Genomic DNA, 18,087 nt, shown 5'->3' with positions numbered 1-18,087 from the left:
AAGTTTCAATTTTTTTTTTTTTTGAGTGGAGGGGGTCAAAATTACCCTTGCCCATGACAGGACTAAAGTTGGTTTAGCTGTTGACTATGAAATTACAATTAAATTAATAAAGAAAAAATTGATTTATCATAAAATTAAATTGGTGATAGTAAAAGTATAATAATAATTGTATATTTATATTTAAATAGATCCGTGGTGATTTAAACTGCGGAGAGTTTGGGGCAATTGGATGTAATTAAAAACGAATGTGCATACCACTACTGAATTGTAAGCACGCGCTGGTGCACGTTAGCAGAATCACAGCCGTTAGAATTAGTTATGTCACAATTAATGCTATGCAATCTTGCAAATACTTCAACTGCGGGAAATGATACCAATAATAACGCAAGTAGCAGTATGGAGGACGACGACTCATATCCACTGCCCACTATTTATCGGTAATTCATTAAATTTATTATTTTAATTATTAACCATTCAAAAATACAATTAATTTTTTTTTTTTAAATAAATTAAATTTTAAATTATATAAAAAAAAAAAAGTTAATTGAATAAAAAATATGGTTTATTATTTTCTCAAGATGTCATGTTGTTTTTTTTTTTTTTTTTTTTTATTCATATAAACTACATGGAAAATTCAACTCAGTACTACATTACGTACCTCTATTAGAGAGTGAAGTGGATGAAATGAAACAACAAAACAAAAAAATAAAAGTAAGAACAAATGACGTTCTCACTAGCTCAACAAAGAATAAAGAGCATTGTTCACAATGTAGAGTAGAAAACGTAGAGTAAAAAAAAAGCGAAAAGTTAAAAAGAAAAAAAATAAATAAAAATAATCAAACAAAAAAAAAAAAAAAAAGGTACAAGTGATTCACACTTTCTGGTCTTTTTTTTCATTCAATGTGTTCATATAAAGTGGTTGCAAGATCAATTTTTTATGGAGTGTTATAGATTTTTAATAGATTCTCTTTAAAGGTGACAAGTCACGATTTCCTACAGAATTTTTCCGAATTTCTTGGCATATAACAAGCAGATTTTTGTGGAAGATAACAAGTCCTAATTTATGTCGATTTTCAATAAATTTTTTCGATGACAAGTCCCGATTTTTTATAGATTTTCTACAACTGATAATAACACAAATTTCGACAATTATTAGACTTCTGGCGCATACGTACACTCAGAAAATTAAGTAATTGTGTTTATTATTAGTTAGTGTTATAATTTTTTTTAATATAATTAACAACTATTGGATGATAACAATAAATTCTGCAATAAATTTCATAATAGTTACCATCAGGATGATAACAGTTACTATTAGAATGGTAATATTTACTATCAGGATGGTAACTACTCTGATAGATAGTAGAAATTTTTACCATAACTAGATAGTAACTCCTATTATTTAATTTTCTGAGTGTACTCTGTTAAGAAAAATTAGACCGATTTTGTAGATGGTCGAATTTTTAACATAAATATAACACGTGTGATTTCATAACAAATTATTATGACATGGCAGTATATCAAATATTCAAATGTAAATTTATTTCCTATTTCGAAGAGATAAAAAAAATGGAATAAATGCTTCAAAAATCAATATAAAGAGCTCAAATTTTCAACAGCTACAAAAAATTTATTCGAGTTTTTTAATGCATTCAAATATAAATATATTTATAACTTAAGACACCAGTCTAAAATATACTTTGAGCACGAAGAGGTGTGACAACTGAGACTCAGGGTGACGGAGTTTAATTGGAGACTTCAAACGCGACTTGTTATAGTCAGAGCTCTAGGCTGTCGGTTTTACTTTATACTTTAAACCAAGCATGCCGTGAAAATTTCAGTATTTTTTTTTTTTTTCATTTTTTTTTTTTTTTTTTTTTTATTAAAGAAAAATCTTTATCAACGACCTATAAAAAATAACATGGTATTTTTATTCACCGCCATAATTGATTTATACTTAACCTCATTTTGTTAAGATAAAAAAATAAAAAGTTTGTTCACTGATGGTGTTGGAAAAGGTCTTTAACAATCGCACGGTATTATTGTAGGTGTCGTGCTCCTATAGCGAGTCTTGATTGTATGGAAGAGTTCAATGGTAGTAACGGTGGTGCAGACTCAGGGATTCATTGTAGTACAACGCAGCAAGGTACAAAAGAACAACTACTGACGAGTTGCATAACGTCCCAGAGCCAACGTTCACAACATCCATCCCCAGGTATTCGTTACCGCAACTTGGGTAAAAGTGGTCTCCGTGTTTCTAACGTTGGGTTAGGTAAGAATTTATATATTATTTACTTTATTTTTCATTTATATTTACAAGACTTGGATGTTAATTAAAACAGTAATACTATATATTTACTTATATAAATATATATAAGAGCGAAGCACATTTTCGAAAAAAAAATCGCTGTCATTTTAATTTGACTTTTAAAGCAACACAACGTAATAAGGGTAAGATGGGGCATGTAGAATTTTTTTTTAATCAAAATTACTATAAATGATGTCAAATTTGTTAAAAATAAATTTCACTCGACGCGTAAAAGTCTCTAGAATTAATAACTTGTTTAGTCCTTCCATTGTGTCGGTTTTCCTCCAAATTATTAAATGGCACACCTCAAGCGCGAAGAGTTGAGTGCGCTCTACCCTCGCTAAAAACATTTTGTGAGATATACTCGCTGTAAGGTAGTGTTTAAAATGAAAATCAAGAGAACTTTCATTCAAATCCTTGGAAAATGGTTCCACGCAACAGCTACCTTAATCATTTGCACCGATTTTGCAATGCACTTGTTTGGTATCAAAAGTATACTAAGAAGATACTCTAATAAATAAATCTGGGATTATTTTAAATCGTTCAATATACGGATTATATTTAACACGAGTTAACACGATATCTTTCGAAAGACTTCGTAAATTAACAAAATTATTCATTCACTAGCTTGTCATTTTTATGGAATAGACTTCTTTTGAATAATGTTATAATTTTTCATGACAAGTCGATCAAAAATAGAAGTAAAAAATTTTTTACAGTGAGGCTGGTTTCCAGTGCATATTCATTGAATTTAACTCCATTACTTAATTTTTAGAGAGTACACTAATCGCTTTTTCAAAATTATGATTGTCTGTGTCATCTATTTGTAGAATAACTTCTCCGAGATGTTAGTGACTGTTCTAGTAGTTAATTCTAGTAACAACAGTCTAAATTATTCATTAAATTACTACATAATTTATTTCATGATCATACTCACTGATTTGATAACATCTGATAGTGCTATCGTACGTTGAACAAACACTTTACTGTTTAGTTACATCGTGTAGTAATTAAGTGGTAGTTTATGCTATAGCAAGTATACATTGGATATATGATATTGATGAGACAGATTTGTACAGTAATGCAAAATGACCGTCATTTTTACGTTTAGTCAGATCTCGAGAAATCGCTCGTCAATTGACGTCGAAAATTTTTATGATACTTAAGTTCGCCGGCGCCTTATGATTTTTTTAAAAATGATAAATTAAAAAAAAAAATATTTTAAAAAATTGCACTTAAACCTCTTTAAATTTTCTACATGTGCATTTTTTTATTTATTTACTTTTTTTTTAAAATTAAACTGAAAAAAAAATTCGAAAATTGTCAATTGTCTGCTAACTTAAAGATCATAAATTTTTTGTAAAATAATTTCCTGGGTAATTAAATGGACAGGCACTTGTAATTATCAGTAAACTACAAGTCGTATCATTCAACATAAAGTCCGATTTGAGTATTCAAAAATATTTTTTTTTAAATATTAACAAAAAAATTGACATCTAAATCTTTAATTATAAAAAAATATCAAAATTGCATGAATTAAAAAATTAATTAATTTGAAATTGAAGTGTAAAATAAAATATTTTAAAAACTTTTGGTATAACAGAAAATTTGATTATACTAAAAGCTTTTTTTAAAGTAATAAAAAAAAAATATAAAAAAATGTTTGTTGATTTTCTAAATGTTATTTTTTTATCTTTTACTTTCTTAGTTTTGAGATAAGAGGAAGAGGTATCGATTGAAAGTTGTAAAAGCGTAAAGTCGCTTTAGAAAGCCCCCTGTGCAATCTACTTTTTTTTCTCCATGTCTTTTTATTTAGCTTTCTATTTATATTTTTATTATTATCATTTCTTATTTCCCATTTCATATATAATGAACAGAATATTGTTTGAAATGAAGTTTAATTTTAAAATATAAAATTCAACTGGTAAATTCTTTTGAAATTTATTATTTCAAACGCGTACATATATAGCATGTATATAATACATGTGTATGTAATATATGTATTATCAAATGTACAATAATGTCACATGGTTCTCTATTATATTGAATTTTTTTCTTTTTTTCACTTGTCAATAAAATTAACTTTGAATATTGGCATCTACTTTCATTTTTATCACTTTGACAAGTATTATATACAAACTACTGTTTTCACTATATTTAAACAAATGTTACTTTTTATTTTTATTTCATATACAATAATATCGATATTTACTTTTAATAAGACCATCAAACCACAAATTTATTAATTTCATTATTATTATTATTTGCTATTATGATATTTTTTTACTAAAAAAAAATAAAAAAATTTTAAGGAAAATAATTTGAAAATTTATTGGTTCTCTGATTAGAGATTCCGACTAACAACAGAAATTGATTATTTTAAAAATAAAATTTGTGACTAAAGGGTGTTATAATTTTTTCGAAATAAGGGAAAATTTTAGTTTTTTTTTTTTTAAATTCTGAGCTGGAAACAAAGTGAAAATTCACACCTAATTTATTGCAATATAATAATTAAATTAATTATCATTACACGTAATATTATGAAGTTTATGATGATAAATTAAACTATGTATAACATTTGACCCGTGATTGACAGGCATGTGGCATCATCCGGATACCAGAGGATTAATTTGACCTACTTGATAATTTCCACCACGAATTTACATATAAATGTATTTTCCTATCACACCAAAATTATATTTTATTAATTAGTGCTATTTTAAAACCTAATAAAAATTACTTTCTATTTCATCAATTATTTTTACGTCATTTTACACTTTATTTATATATATAAAAAAAAAATTTTTTGGCGCGAAAAATATTTTGTATTGTAAATTGAAAACAAAAATTTTTTAAGATAAGTAGAAATTTTTCCGTGACATGAAATCTTTGTTTGCTGTGTACACACTGTAAAAAATCGTTAGTGAGTTCAGAGTGATTACGGATTTTATTTAAATCCGAATTCACTCCGAACCGGATTTTCAAAATTCGACCGGAAAGTCAAACTCTCCTTCGAAGTTAATTTTACTCTGAATTAACTCTGTTAACTTTTTACAGTGTAAATAATAAAACTGCAAATTAAAATCATAGAAAATATTACCATTCAATCACTTGCGACATTCAGTTCAGCAATTCGATTATAGCTAATCAATACGCCACAGATTTAGCAATACAAAAAGACAATACTAGAAGATGATATTTTTTCAAGAAAAAAATATAAAACCAATTTCAAATTATCGGTTATAGTTAATCAATTATAAAAATAAAGTTCAGTTTTCAATAATTAAAAACTAAGTTTTGTATTTTTATTTTTTTCTTCTCTAATATTCAATAACTAATCAATTGGTAGCTAATTATATTATCCGAAATATATCTTGAAAAATTCAACTTTTATATAGATACTATATCTATACAGAATATGAATAGTCAATCAAAAGTTTCAATAACTTTGTTAAACTCAATATCATTTTTTTTCAATTATTTATTTTCCAACTTTCATTTCTGTTTGTATTTTATCTTAAATCCCAGTACTTGATACTTTGCTCCTATTTATTGTTGGATTGATTGAAAATATATATATATATTACATACAAATGAAAACCATTGAAAATTTAGCAATACATATATGAGTATTTCCGGCATGAAAAAAATGAAACAAAAAAAAAACAATTAATCCCCCAAGTATAAATTTTTACGCGCGAATAATTTGTTTGGGCTCGGCTGGTTTTTTTAAATGGAAAAATAAATATTTATTTCTGAGACGTGGAATCACAATGGCTTATAATCACCCATGTATGGAGGTATTGAAAATGTTAACAGCTGTCAATATTTGAGATAAAATAACAATAGATTTCAAGTATCAATAAATCCAATAATCATGTAATGACTTTTGAATATACCGAACTACATTGAAGTAGGTTAGAAATATTGAGAGGATAAACCACTCGAATTTGTATGTATGCATCATCTCTATCAGAGGTGAATCAATACGAGTATCTGGTACTTGATAAATATAGAGTGTGTGACATGTATGGATATCCATATGTATGTAATAGAGACCATAGACATAGATATAGGCATAGACATTGTCAATAATATAATATAGTATATATATGTATACCGAGAAATGTTCTCTTTGGTGTTAATGCAGGTACATGGACAACATTCGGTGGGTTGGGTGGATGCACTAGTGAGGAAACTGCAGAAGCCATTGTGGCCTTGGCCTATGACAGTGGTATCAATGTGTTCGACCTTAGTGAAGCACACAGTGGTCATAGGGCTGAAATCCAACTTGGTCGGATTCTCTTACGACGCGGCTGGAACCGCTCCAGCTACATTGTCACCACTAAAATCTACTGGAGTACCAAGTAAGTTACGGTATTAACATTAACTGTCCTTGAAATTGCTACGCTAATACGATGTTATGCACTTAATTAATCATCAAATCTACTGTACACTCACCCACACATATTTTGAATTTCTGCAATAACTCAAAATAAATTTATTACTACACGCAGAGAAACTTTAAGTAAAAATTACTGGAAGGACATCTAGCCAGTAACTAAATTTTTAATTGTTACTATAAATTCCACTTAATTTACATGCTATCGAGTAGTATATTTTACAATGTACATGGAAAAATTTATATATTTACCAAGTCCTCACAGTATCAAACTTTTTGGGTAATTTTTACTAAAAATTTATCTGGGTGATCATTTACAATTTTTTAAAGTGCAGCTTTAATGAGAAAAACTTTAGGAATACACTGTAGAAATTTTTCGGAGCGGATGACTTTTTATTTATTCGTTCTACTTCGGGTTGAAATTCACTCGGAAAGGGAGTTTAGAAAATATTAATTATAAAAAAATATTACTAATAGATAGTGAGTAGGTCTTTTGTATTTTGACATTTGTATTGAGTATGGAAATAATTATGAACTCGGTTTTCCATATATTTATGCGAAAAAATTTTTGAAAAATAAAACCAGCTGATAATAAAAATTTTCACGCTTATGAACTTAAAGAAATAGACTTTTCACTTTGCATAATTAATAGAATTTGACTGAGTCACAAATTGTCAATAATTCAATATTTTCACAATATATTGTATGAAATTGTAATATTTTATGTTTAATTATTAATACCTGAATTAATTATTTATTGTAATTATGTTTCTCATTAACAGTCATTTCTATTAAATATGAAATTACTTAAGAATCAAAATTTCAGATCGGAGTGAATGTGGATTGAAATAAAATCCGCGTCACTTCGAAATTACTCGTTTCAAAAAAAAAGTCCAGAACAAGCGTTGGAGTAAATTCTGCCCCCCCCCCCCCCCGATTTTTTATTGCGTAATTTGTATGCACGGAATTTCGTTGACCCAAGAGCTTCGTACAATAATTTTTCTTCAAGATACTTATCAATGTCACAATTATATTTTTAACTTGAACAATAAAATATCAAGAACTTCTATAATTGGTTTTAAAAAAAAATTGAAAAGAAAGCATTGAGTTTTGAAAATTCTTTAAGAAGTCCATTTGAAGATTTACGTCTGATTTAAGATTTTAATTATTATACAATTATTCACCAGTCGTAACAAGTATTTACAATGTAACATGAAATATATATTGATACAAACATGCTGGGCATATAACTATTTAAATATTGACACAACATCACAAGTCTAGAATGAACACTTAGAAAAGCAAATTTACTCAGCTATTTTACAGAGGATCAATAAATATTTGCATCTAAATAGCCGCCAACTTAACAATTATTCGTCTATTATTATTGTTTTCATATTTACATAAAAAATCATAGTTACACTTGAACTTAGATTTCAAGAGAATAACTAATTAGCTGTGCAATCAGTTGAACTAAAGAGTCTTGTGAAAAATTTTCATTACAATAATCACAATCATAAACAATGTATACTTGCTACTCTCAAGACCTTGATCTAAATTTAATTATTTTCTAATCATATCTATCAAAAATCTATTGTAATTTATCATTGATAAGATTTTTATTGATTGTCTCTCGTATTTTTTTTTTGCACTTAATTATACTTGAATAATATACATAATTAAAATTTAAAGTGGAAAATTTTATAATTTTTGCCTACCGCGCACTTGATATTCGAAACCGGGGCAACATGAGACACTTGAGCGTGTAATTAATTCTCCCGGCTTCAAGCACTGAAGTCAATCCACTTCCAGTTTTTTCCAACAAATCTATCATTATTTTATAAAAAAATTTTTTAAGGCTTAATAAGGTTAAAAAAAAAATATCAACTTTTTTTTGCGGTTTTAATTACCATCATTGCTTTTACTTCTCTCATATTTAATTAATCAATGATTTTTAAAAATAATTGATACTAAAAAAAAAATTTTTTAGGTGCCCATTTTACCCCAGGCACTTCGTGGCAGTCAAAAATTTATAGTATTGACAAAATAAATAAAAATTATTCATAAAAAATATTTTATTTCATCAAATTTTCGGGGTAATCGATCGCGCTGTAAAAAATTTCCTTTTGGACACGAATTAAATCCAGAGTGAATGCAAAGCGGATGAGTTTTTATTTATTTAATTTCCACATAGTGAAATTTACTTCACAGTGAGTTCATTTTAATATTAAAACTCGATCGGAGTGAATTCAGATTGAAAAAAAATTCAGATCACTCCGAAATTACTCGGTTGAAAAAAAAAAATTCTCTATTTACTCCGTATGCGGAGTCATTTTTTTAAAAAATTCCACAACCCCAAGTGACGAAGTGAATTCGGGTTACAGTCGACTACACGCTATAAGTCTGATCTAGCGGACGTAGGGAAATTTTTCTTGGAATTTCATTTTTCCACTGCTGTTTTGTTTCAAACGACAATTAAGTAAATTTTTTAAATTTTATCGGAGACTCATTAAAGACTCCCTGGTAAAATCTCAATATAGTGGTCAAGAAAAAGTTATTTTTAATTCCGCAACTGCTCTTTGAAGAGAAGCGGCTTATTAAGAACAGGCTTATAAAGGGTAGCCGACTGTAAAATAAATTCCGTACATGTGTCGGTCTCTATAATAAGATTTAAAATTATAAATACTATACATTAACACATAATTGTATGAATGTGTCGTAGAAGTGAGGGCCGAGGTCTATCGAGGAAACATATTATCGAAACCGTTCAGGCGTCCCTATCAAGGCTGCAATTGTCGTATATCGACATTGTCATGATTCACAAGGTCGATCCGATGTGTCCAATGGAAGGTAAGCCAAAATTCTGCGGATGTTCTCTCTACGCAGAACAATCAATAGTATGCAATGCACTAGCGTTGGTCACAGCTGATGACAAAATAGTGTCACAGAAACCACTGACTAAAAAGTTATTAACATTAAATAGTTAATTGTTATCTTACCCGTAACCTTTATTTTATCTAGACTTTCTTTAGATCCTTTTTTTCGTTGGTATTAATTTTTTTAGAAATCGTACGAGCTATGAATTATGTTATAAATAGAGGATGGGTTATGTATTGGGGTACATCAAGATGGTCGCCAGTTGAGATAATGGAGGCTTACTCGAATTGCAGACAATTTAATTGTGTTACTCCGATAGTTGAACAAGCAGAGTATCATTTATTTTATAGAGATAAACCAGAACTTTATATGCCGGAATTGTACAACAAAATTGGTGATTATTTATAACAGTCACGTATTATTAAGACATTAAATAAAACTAATTACAACTTTGTCTTAAAGTTATTCTAAAGTATTAGATCTTCTCAATTGGCTTCCAGGCGTCGGTTTGATGGCGTGGTCAACCGTTACGATTGGTATGGTTTCAAAACCCGATGACTGCGGAGTTTCTTTTCTTTCAAGATCTTCGTATAAGGTAAAAATATATATATATATTAAAACTTTATTTATTAATTTACTTTATGTCCATATAAATTGTACGTGCAATTGATTTAAGTTTAAAAGTTATATTCTTGGTTTATTATTATTATTTTTTTTTTTTTTCATCCCCATGAGAAATGATATGATTTTTATTTTTATTTCTTGTGATTTACTTGCAGAATAAATACTCGTCGTTTAGTTGGACGGAGGATGAAACACAATCATTATACAAAGAAGTATATTATTTATTTGTTTTTATTGTTGCTATTTGTTATTAGTCTTTCCATTAAACTTTTTTGTAGAGTTTAAAATTTAAAAAGTTTATTAGTAAAATTTTAAATTATTAAATTTATTTTTAAAAATAAAATTTGGTAAATATGGGTATTAAATATTCAAATATATATCGATGTATCAATCTTTTTTTTCATATTTAATAAATGATGAATGATAATGATGTTCAGTAATCAGTTAAATTCCCGCGAATTCTTCTTGGGTCGTATATTCGTTTGCTGTCACTCCTTAATGAAAGATATTGATGTTTTTTTTTATAATCCGTTAAAATCCATGAAAAAAATAAGGAGATCCATAGAAATGCATGGAAAAAAAATTCTATATCAATTATCCCTATAAAAGTCCAGATAAAACCCATAGAAACGGATATTATAAACCCGTGGATATTCGGCCAAGTTCATTATAGAAATTTATGTGGAGTAGCCGAAATCATCATGGGAATCAATGAATTTTTATGGAGTTCTGTCAAAATCGCTTAGAAAAAATTTTCTATATCGAGTATTCTTGATTGAAATTTAGGCGAAAACCCATAGGAACCCATATAAATCGATAGTAAGAACCCGTGGGCATTCGGTCACATTAATTATAGAAATCTCTATGGTTTTTAGACATTATTTTTTTCTTGCGTATATTTTTTCATTGTTGAGCTGTAATTAAAAAATTTTCTGCTTGATCAATTATAATCCATTAAATTATTAACTTTAAATTGTCAACCGCAGTATCATACGCATCTGCATTAATACCCATACTTACCTTACTTAGAATTATTTTAAAAAATGCATGATTCTGTGGAAAGACTACTACTATAGTGATCTTAATAAATAGAAAATTTTTCATTAGTTTTTACCGTAAAATTCATGGGAAAATTTATTATGCTAATTTTTTATTTCAATTTATTAATTAGTCGAATGAATTTTTCTAAATTTTTTTTGTAAAAATTTGTAAAGATATCAGAAAAAATTATTTTTTTTTAGTTACTCAAATAATTCAACCCGATTATTTTTTCGAAATTCAGTTACTATAATTTAAGTTATAATTTTTTTTTTTTTGTTTGAAAAATATTTCTCTTTATTTTATAAAAACCCACAGTAGATTTGAACGGTAAATTTTTAATGAAAAATTATATTAGATTATAAATAATCTATATAAATAATGACAATTAAATCTTCAGAGTCGTCGGGATCCAATGACACCTGAAATAAGAGAACGACCAATGGATGAAGAACCACCACGTAAACCATCGGACAAATTACGTGATGTTTGTGCGCTTGCTGATCGATTAGGATGTTCCTTTGGGCAACTGGCAATAGCGTGGTCTCTAAAAAATGAAAGCGTTCAGTGCCTTCTTCTTGGAGCGTCAAATATCGAACAGCTTTATGAAAGTCTACAAAGTCTGCAGGTATTTTTTATTATAATATTTAATAATAAATATTCACCACCACTTGGATTTTAAAAAAAACTCTGTTCTATTGAGGTGGAAAAATATTATAATGTCAATTTAATGACATTTTAATGTCAAGCGAGAGAATATTATTATAATAATAAATTATGACGATGATGAGCAGGCGTTTTGGAAATTGTGAGCTCACCTTTAAAGATTTCTTGATGCAAAAGTTCTAGAGCCAGCTTATAAAAAATTATCTGTTGCATAATAAGTTAGTTAATTGTAAATAAAATAAGTTTTTTACTCTAAATTATTAGAGATTATTTTTGTGACATAAAATGTAGAGTTTATAAGAGAAAAAATAGTTAGATATGATCATATATGCTGATGTATAATCAGATATAAGTTTATATACACAATCTTCATTTATCAATTCAAACATGAGCACACATGATCACATGATATATAGAATCACTTACATATAATCATATAGGTTCATATATGATCATATAAAGTCACATATGATCATATATAATTACATATGGGCATACGCAATCACAAATGGTCATGTAAAATTACATATGATCATAAAAAATCGCATAAGAGCATGACCAATTGATATCATATATGTTCCCATATGATCGGGTGAGCTTTATATATAAGATTATAAATGGAACTGAAGTAGCAGATAGATCATACAAAGACCTAAGAAAATTTTAGACAAAAAAATCATGATATATGATCCATTTATGATCAGTTTCCAAACCATCTTCTCTTGACGATATTAACTATATGTAATATTGTTCTATCTGATAATGAAATTGTAACGGATAAAAGAATTAATGCACTAATAAATAAATATATTTATAGCTCATACCAAAACTAAATTCAACTATGATGAACGAAATTGAAAGGATACTAGAAAATAAACCGTCCCGACCACCAATGATTTCAACACTAGCACTCAGATGACAATCGGCAGGCCCCCATGGAAGTGCTGGGGGCAGTATGGATGGAGCTGGCAGTCCCAAAAGTGAAACTGCACAAAGCAATGAACAAGACAAAGAAATGACCAATAAGCTATCATTTTGTGAAATACAATGAATTTTAATAGCAACAAGCACTCTGTGGTGATGTTATACTCAGGGCACCGTGGCAATTACAGGCTTAATGCCCTACCCCAGATTTGTAATTTCGGTATTACTAAATCTATCATCAATAATAATACTTTGTATTGAAAGATGTTACCAAACCCACGACAATATTCCGGGTCACTTGAGGTATTTATAATAACAATAATAATAATAACTATTGATATTCGAATTTTTAATCAATAATAATAATAATATTAATAACAATAATAATAATAATGTACACATGTGTATACAGTATTGTCCAAATGAAGATAAATTTTTTTCTTCGCAGTTTTATTTGTAAAAAATAATTTATATGCGCAAACCACGATTAATAATAATAATTATAATTATAATAATAACGTAAAAAAAAAGAGTACGCAATTTTTCATAAAGGAACAAAAATAATACCGATATTTGTCTTCTTACAATTAAAATAACACGCAAGCAAAATAGTTAGATTAAAAATTATTAAATTATTATGTAGTTTATCGATTATAAATAATAATAAAATAGAACTGGTGATATTATTAAGTTTTGTTATAAAAATAGTTATAATTAAAAATTAATCAGATACGATTATGATTATTAAATAAATTAAACGCTGCATTTAAATTATTGTAGATATTGGATAAGCATTTAACAATTTGAATTTTAAAAAAAAAATTTATATAGAGTTTAAATATCGGGTTTTCATGGAAATAAATTTATTGGGGTAATAATATGGGCACATTTATATTATATATATATAAATTGACTAAAGATAAATTTAAAAAAAAAAAGAATCATTTGTTTAATATTTTCGCGCTTCATAAAATCTAATTAGCTGTCAAAATATTATATAAAATATTTTAATTAAAAATTAATTATTTTACACTTTTAAAAATCCATAACTATAATAAATATTAATTTTTTATTACTAATGAGCTTTTGCTATTTAAAAAAAAATTTAACGCATAAATTTTTACGTTCAAAAATTTATCCAATAAAAAAAATGTGATTTATATATTTTCCATATATTTTTATCATATATACTGTAAAAAATTGGGGGTCAATTCAGAGTGATTACGGATTTTATTTTAAACCCAAATTTATTACGTTACCGGAGTTTTAAAAAAAATCACTCCGCATACGGAGAAAAGGAAGAGTGAACTGGATTTTATTTAATTCTATATTTACTCCGATTCAAAGTTTTTATATAAAAATAAACTCCGTCTCGAAGTGAAATTTACTCCAAGGGAATTAAATAAATAAACAGTCATTTACTCCGGATTTAATCTGCGTTCACTCCGAAAATTTTTTACAGTTAAAAATCTGTACATACATTAAAAAATATATATAACCCATATTATAGCCGACATCAATCAATTTTAGTTCATGAAAGTCGTTAATAAAATAAAAATAAAAAAATTAGTGGCGATCAATCGCCACTTTTGTACCCAGTGGGATTTCTACGGGTTATTAATTTATAAGCTGCGAGAATACTAACGAATCACGCGTCAACTAAAATATAATTTAAACGATCGATAAAAATATATAATATAATAATAATATACCGAATAATAATAATCGTTTACATTTTTTGATAATTAATCGCGAACAGAAATAAAACAGAAATAAATATTAGATTATAACTGCATTATAAAAATTTATAAAAACTCTGATTGTCAGATTATCGACGAAAATTGTAACAAAAAGGATAAATAAATTGGGATGTTAATTGTGTTATTTAAAATAAACAAGAAACGAGTTTATTAAAAGAAAAAAGAAAAAAAAATGAAACGTTCTCTGGTGTACGACGATCACAGAGTCCATTTAAATATATCCCTCCAATAAAAAGTAATTTTAAAACATTGCTCACGTATGAATCGCGTAGGCGGGTATATAAATTGTAATAACATAAATTCGATAAATAAATAAATCAATAATAATTATTAAAGTTTTAGAAACTTTAAATAAAATTTTGTGATGCATTTCTACACCAAATTTATGTATTTTTAAAATTCATGTAATTAGTTGTCATATACTAATTGAGTACGGGGTAATTTTTACACAATAATTATATTACATAAGAATCATTTTATTTTATGATGTCGATACATTTAAATTTGTTATACTCTGTAATTATTGGTCATGATATGAAAATCGATGCAAGAAACGTTTTCACATATTTTTGAAAAAAAAAAAAATTCGTTCAAAATAAAGTAAAGGCTTGAATGTAAATTTAAAATTTTTTTTACTCTAATTTGAAAAATTATCAACTCAATTTTCAGAATCGTCTGAAATTTGAAAGCTCACGGTTATGAACTTTTTTTTGAAAATTTTTGTACAGACCCGAAAGAAAAAAATGTTATTAGTCGGACTTCGAAATTTGAGACAAGTTCAAACTTTTTGTCAAATCTCTGAAAAAACTCAAATTTCGATCATTTGTGCGGTTAAAATCTGACTTTGTTCTATTCTGAAAAATTTTTAATTTTGATATTTTTCAAACTATTATACCAATTAGTAAAATGAAGACTTTTTTTAGAAATTTTGCTGTCAAATTTTTTATTTTGTCGTCTAATTTTCCGTAATTTATTTAGTTGTGTATCATATTTAGAATTGAATTTTTACAAAATTTTGATAAGAGTTAACAGTTGTCTCAAATTTTGAAATTTCGCTTTTTACACAGGATAATTAACACACATCAATAATCAATAATTATTATTTTCTAATCTTTGTGTCGAAATTTTCTCTGAACAATCTCAATTACGGTCATTATTTTTGTTTACAAATTTTTTAAAACCAAAAATTGAAATCTATCGACTCATGCAATAAAAATAATTCTTATGTTTAAAAATTATCATGTATAAAATATCGTATAGACTTGATTAATATGAAAAATATATATATATATATATATATGAATTTTGAGAATATTCAAAAATTGTGTGTAGAAACGCGTCGCATTAAAAAAATAAATAAATTAGTTAATAAAATAAAATCTCGCACAATGTAAAAACTCTTTTGCTTAAAAAAAAAGTTAATAAAAAAAAATTTATAAAAAATCTAATTGCAAGTGACGTACAGACGATTTTTAAAATTATTAGATAAAAAAATTTTATTCTCTTGATATATAAATTAACTAATTTATAATAATAATAAATAAATAAATAAATGAAATAATAGAAAATTCGTAAAATGCCGGTATAAAAAAAAATATTTATAGAAATAAATATTAAAATAAAAAAGCAAATAAATTTTTCTTATAGATCCACGCCATTTTTTTTTCTAAACTAAACATTCAAAACGCTTGCGATAATTAAAAGGATAAAAATTAAAAAAAAAATTTCTAATTATAAATAAATAAATAAAATAGTTATTAATATTTTACACATAAATAAATTTTAGGGCATAGGAGGATTTTCAATTTAATATTTAAAAATATTAATAATTTACATTGTAACCTATATATATTTTTTATCGCAAAAAATAATTTAAAAAATGTAATCTAATAAAAAAAAAAAATAAAAGCAGAAAGTTATCGAGGAATCGCTTTAGATTGCCTTTAATTACGATCCAATAAAAAATAAATAAATAAAAGAATGAAAAACACTTAATTATTAACGACTCAAAGCTTTAGCCTGTGAGATGAAATTTTAAAAAAATCTAATTAAATAATTTAGTGAGTTCTCAGTAAAATTGTCTTTCGCAAAAATAAAAGTTTTAGCCTTCTTAGATAGGAATCAGTAATTAAAAAATAAATAAATGAAAAAAAAATGATTAAATAATTAAAAATAGAAATCATAATTATTTTCTCCACTTGTCTTGATTGAGTAATTTTATTATATCTTGAATTATGTAGTTAGTAAATTAATAAATAAATATTTAATTAAAAATAGAGAATAAAAATTTTAAATAAATATAAATAAATCATATTGACGGCAATCTAGTGAACAAATAAATTAGAACATATCGGAGTTTATTAATTAAATAAATAAATAAATAAAAATGATGATTTATGTAAATAAAAAAATTTTAATTATATTAATTAATTAAAATAACAACGACGTCAGTATTTCAGCTAAAACTCTTTTTAAATTCGAAATTGTATATTTATAAAATAAATTTTAAAATATAAACGTCCAAAAGTATTTAAAATCAAAAAGATAAATTTAAATAATTAGAATTAATTTTTAAAAAGTTATTAACTTATAGAATCTCGGCTTTTTTTTACGATAAAAAATAAAAAAATTGATACTTTTTTTTTATTATGAGATTTTTCCAAAATTAAAAAAATAGAAGAGTCCCAAATAAAATTACGAGTCCTTATTTTAAACCATACATAATTTTCAAGTTAAATTTTGAACACACGTTCGTAAAAAGTTAAAAAAAGTACTTCTAGTTTTGAATTTTGTTAAAAGTTAAACTTCAGGAGAGTGTTGATTCTTTTTCCTTTTGCACTTGAGTGAACAAACTAAACTGCCCTTGTTGCACTTGTACAGTGAATAGACTTTGTTCAAATTTTTCTCACAATAAATGGAAATGTTCGGTGAATTTGACCATGGGTTACTAGATTTAATGATTGCATCGAGTCTTGCTATACATCTTGTGACAAGAGCGTTCACTTATGAGAAAAACTTGAACAAAATTTTTAAGATGGGACATCACATCTTTTTTGTAACAAGTGAAGAAATAAATGGGGTGATCTAAGTTGGACACACCCACCCCTATTGAGATTCTATAAAACGCAAAAAAATCTCCGTGTATGGTTTCCAATTTCAGTTATTGATCTCAGAAATTAATTTAATTAAAAATTCTTTTCCGTTACTCCTCAAAATTTCAAATTTACATGAATTTTATAGATGATGTCTTTATATTCCGAAAGATAATTTTGAAAAATTATATCAATTATTTATGGATCAGAAATTTTCATTTAATAGTTAACGCGTAAAATTTAATAATAAAAAAAAAATTGATACTTTCTTAGATTTAGAAAAAATTGATTTTATCTCCAAGCCAAATTTCATAAGAATTATTTGAGTTTATCAGAATAAATTGAATGCTTATTTGAAAAAAATCTTGGGTTCGATTACGGACACACTGAAGAAAA

The 18,087-nt window shown here is 26.3% G+C and overlaps 1 protein-coding gene across 1 annotated transcript; it reads left to right on the top strand.

Annotated features, from left to right (window-relative positions):
- Nucleotides 1-318: 318 nt before the first annotated feature.
- On the top strand, nucleotides 319-12,834 carry LOC103574143 (voltage-gated potassium channel subunit beta-2). The gene is made up of 9 exons (XM_014441829.1): nucleotides 319-437; nucleotides 2,049-2,272; nucleotides 6,459-6,675; nucleotides 9,433-9,560; nucleotides 9,775-9,981; nucleotides 10,088-10,182; nucleotides 10,367-10,423; nucleotides 11,650-11,877; nucleotides 12,733-12,834. Exons 1-9 carry the CDS (start codon nucleotides 319-321, stop codon nucleotides 12,832-12,834), a joined length of 1,377 nt encoding a protein of 458 aa, XP_014297315.1.
- The last annotated feature ends 5,253 nt before the right edge of the window (nucleotides 12,835-18,087 follow it).

This window comes from Microplitis demolitor, chromosome 6 (genome assembly GCF_026212275.2).
Source record: "Microplitis demolitor isolate Queensland-Clemson2020A chromosome 6, iyMicDemo2.1a, whole genome shotgun sequence".
NCBI lineage: Eukaryota > Metazoa > Arthropoda > Insecta > Hymenoptera > Braconidae > Microplitis > Microplitis demolitor.
The sequence above is the reverse complement of the archived record's forward strand: the minus strand, read 5'-3'. Positions and strand labels throughout refer to the sequence as shown.

What these genes read in the sequence shown, in the direction of transcription:
- LOC103574143 (XM_014441829.1), top strand. Translation starts at nt 319, where the DNA reads ATGTCACAATTAATGCTATGCAATCTTGCAAATACTTCAACTGCGGGA. An exon ending in TGTTTCTAACGTTGGGTTAG is followed by an intron (nt 2,273 to 6,458) that starts GTAAGAATTTAT and finishes GTGTTAATGCAG; the next exon opens with GTACATGGACAACATTCGGT. An exon ending in AAAATCTACTGGAGTACCAA is followed by an intron (nt 6,676 to 9,432) that starts GTAAGTTACGGT and finishes AATGTGTCGTAG; the next exon opens with AAGTGAGGGCCGAGGTCTAT.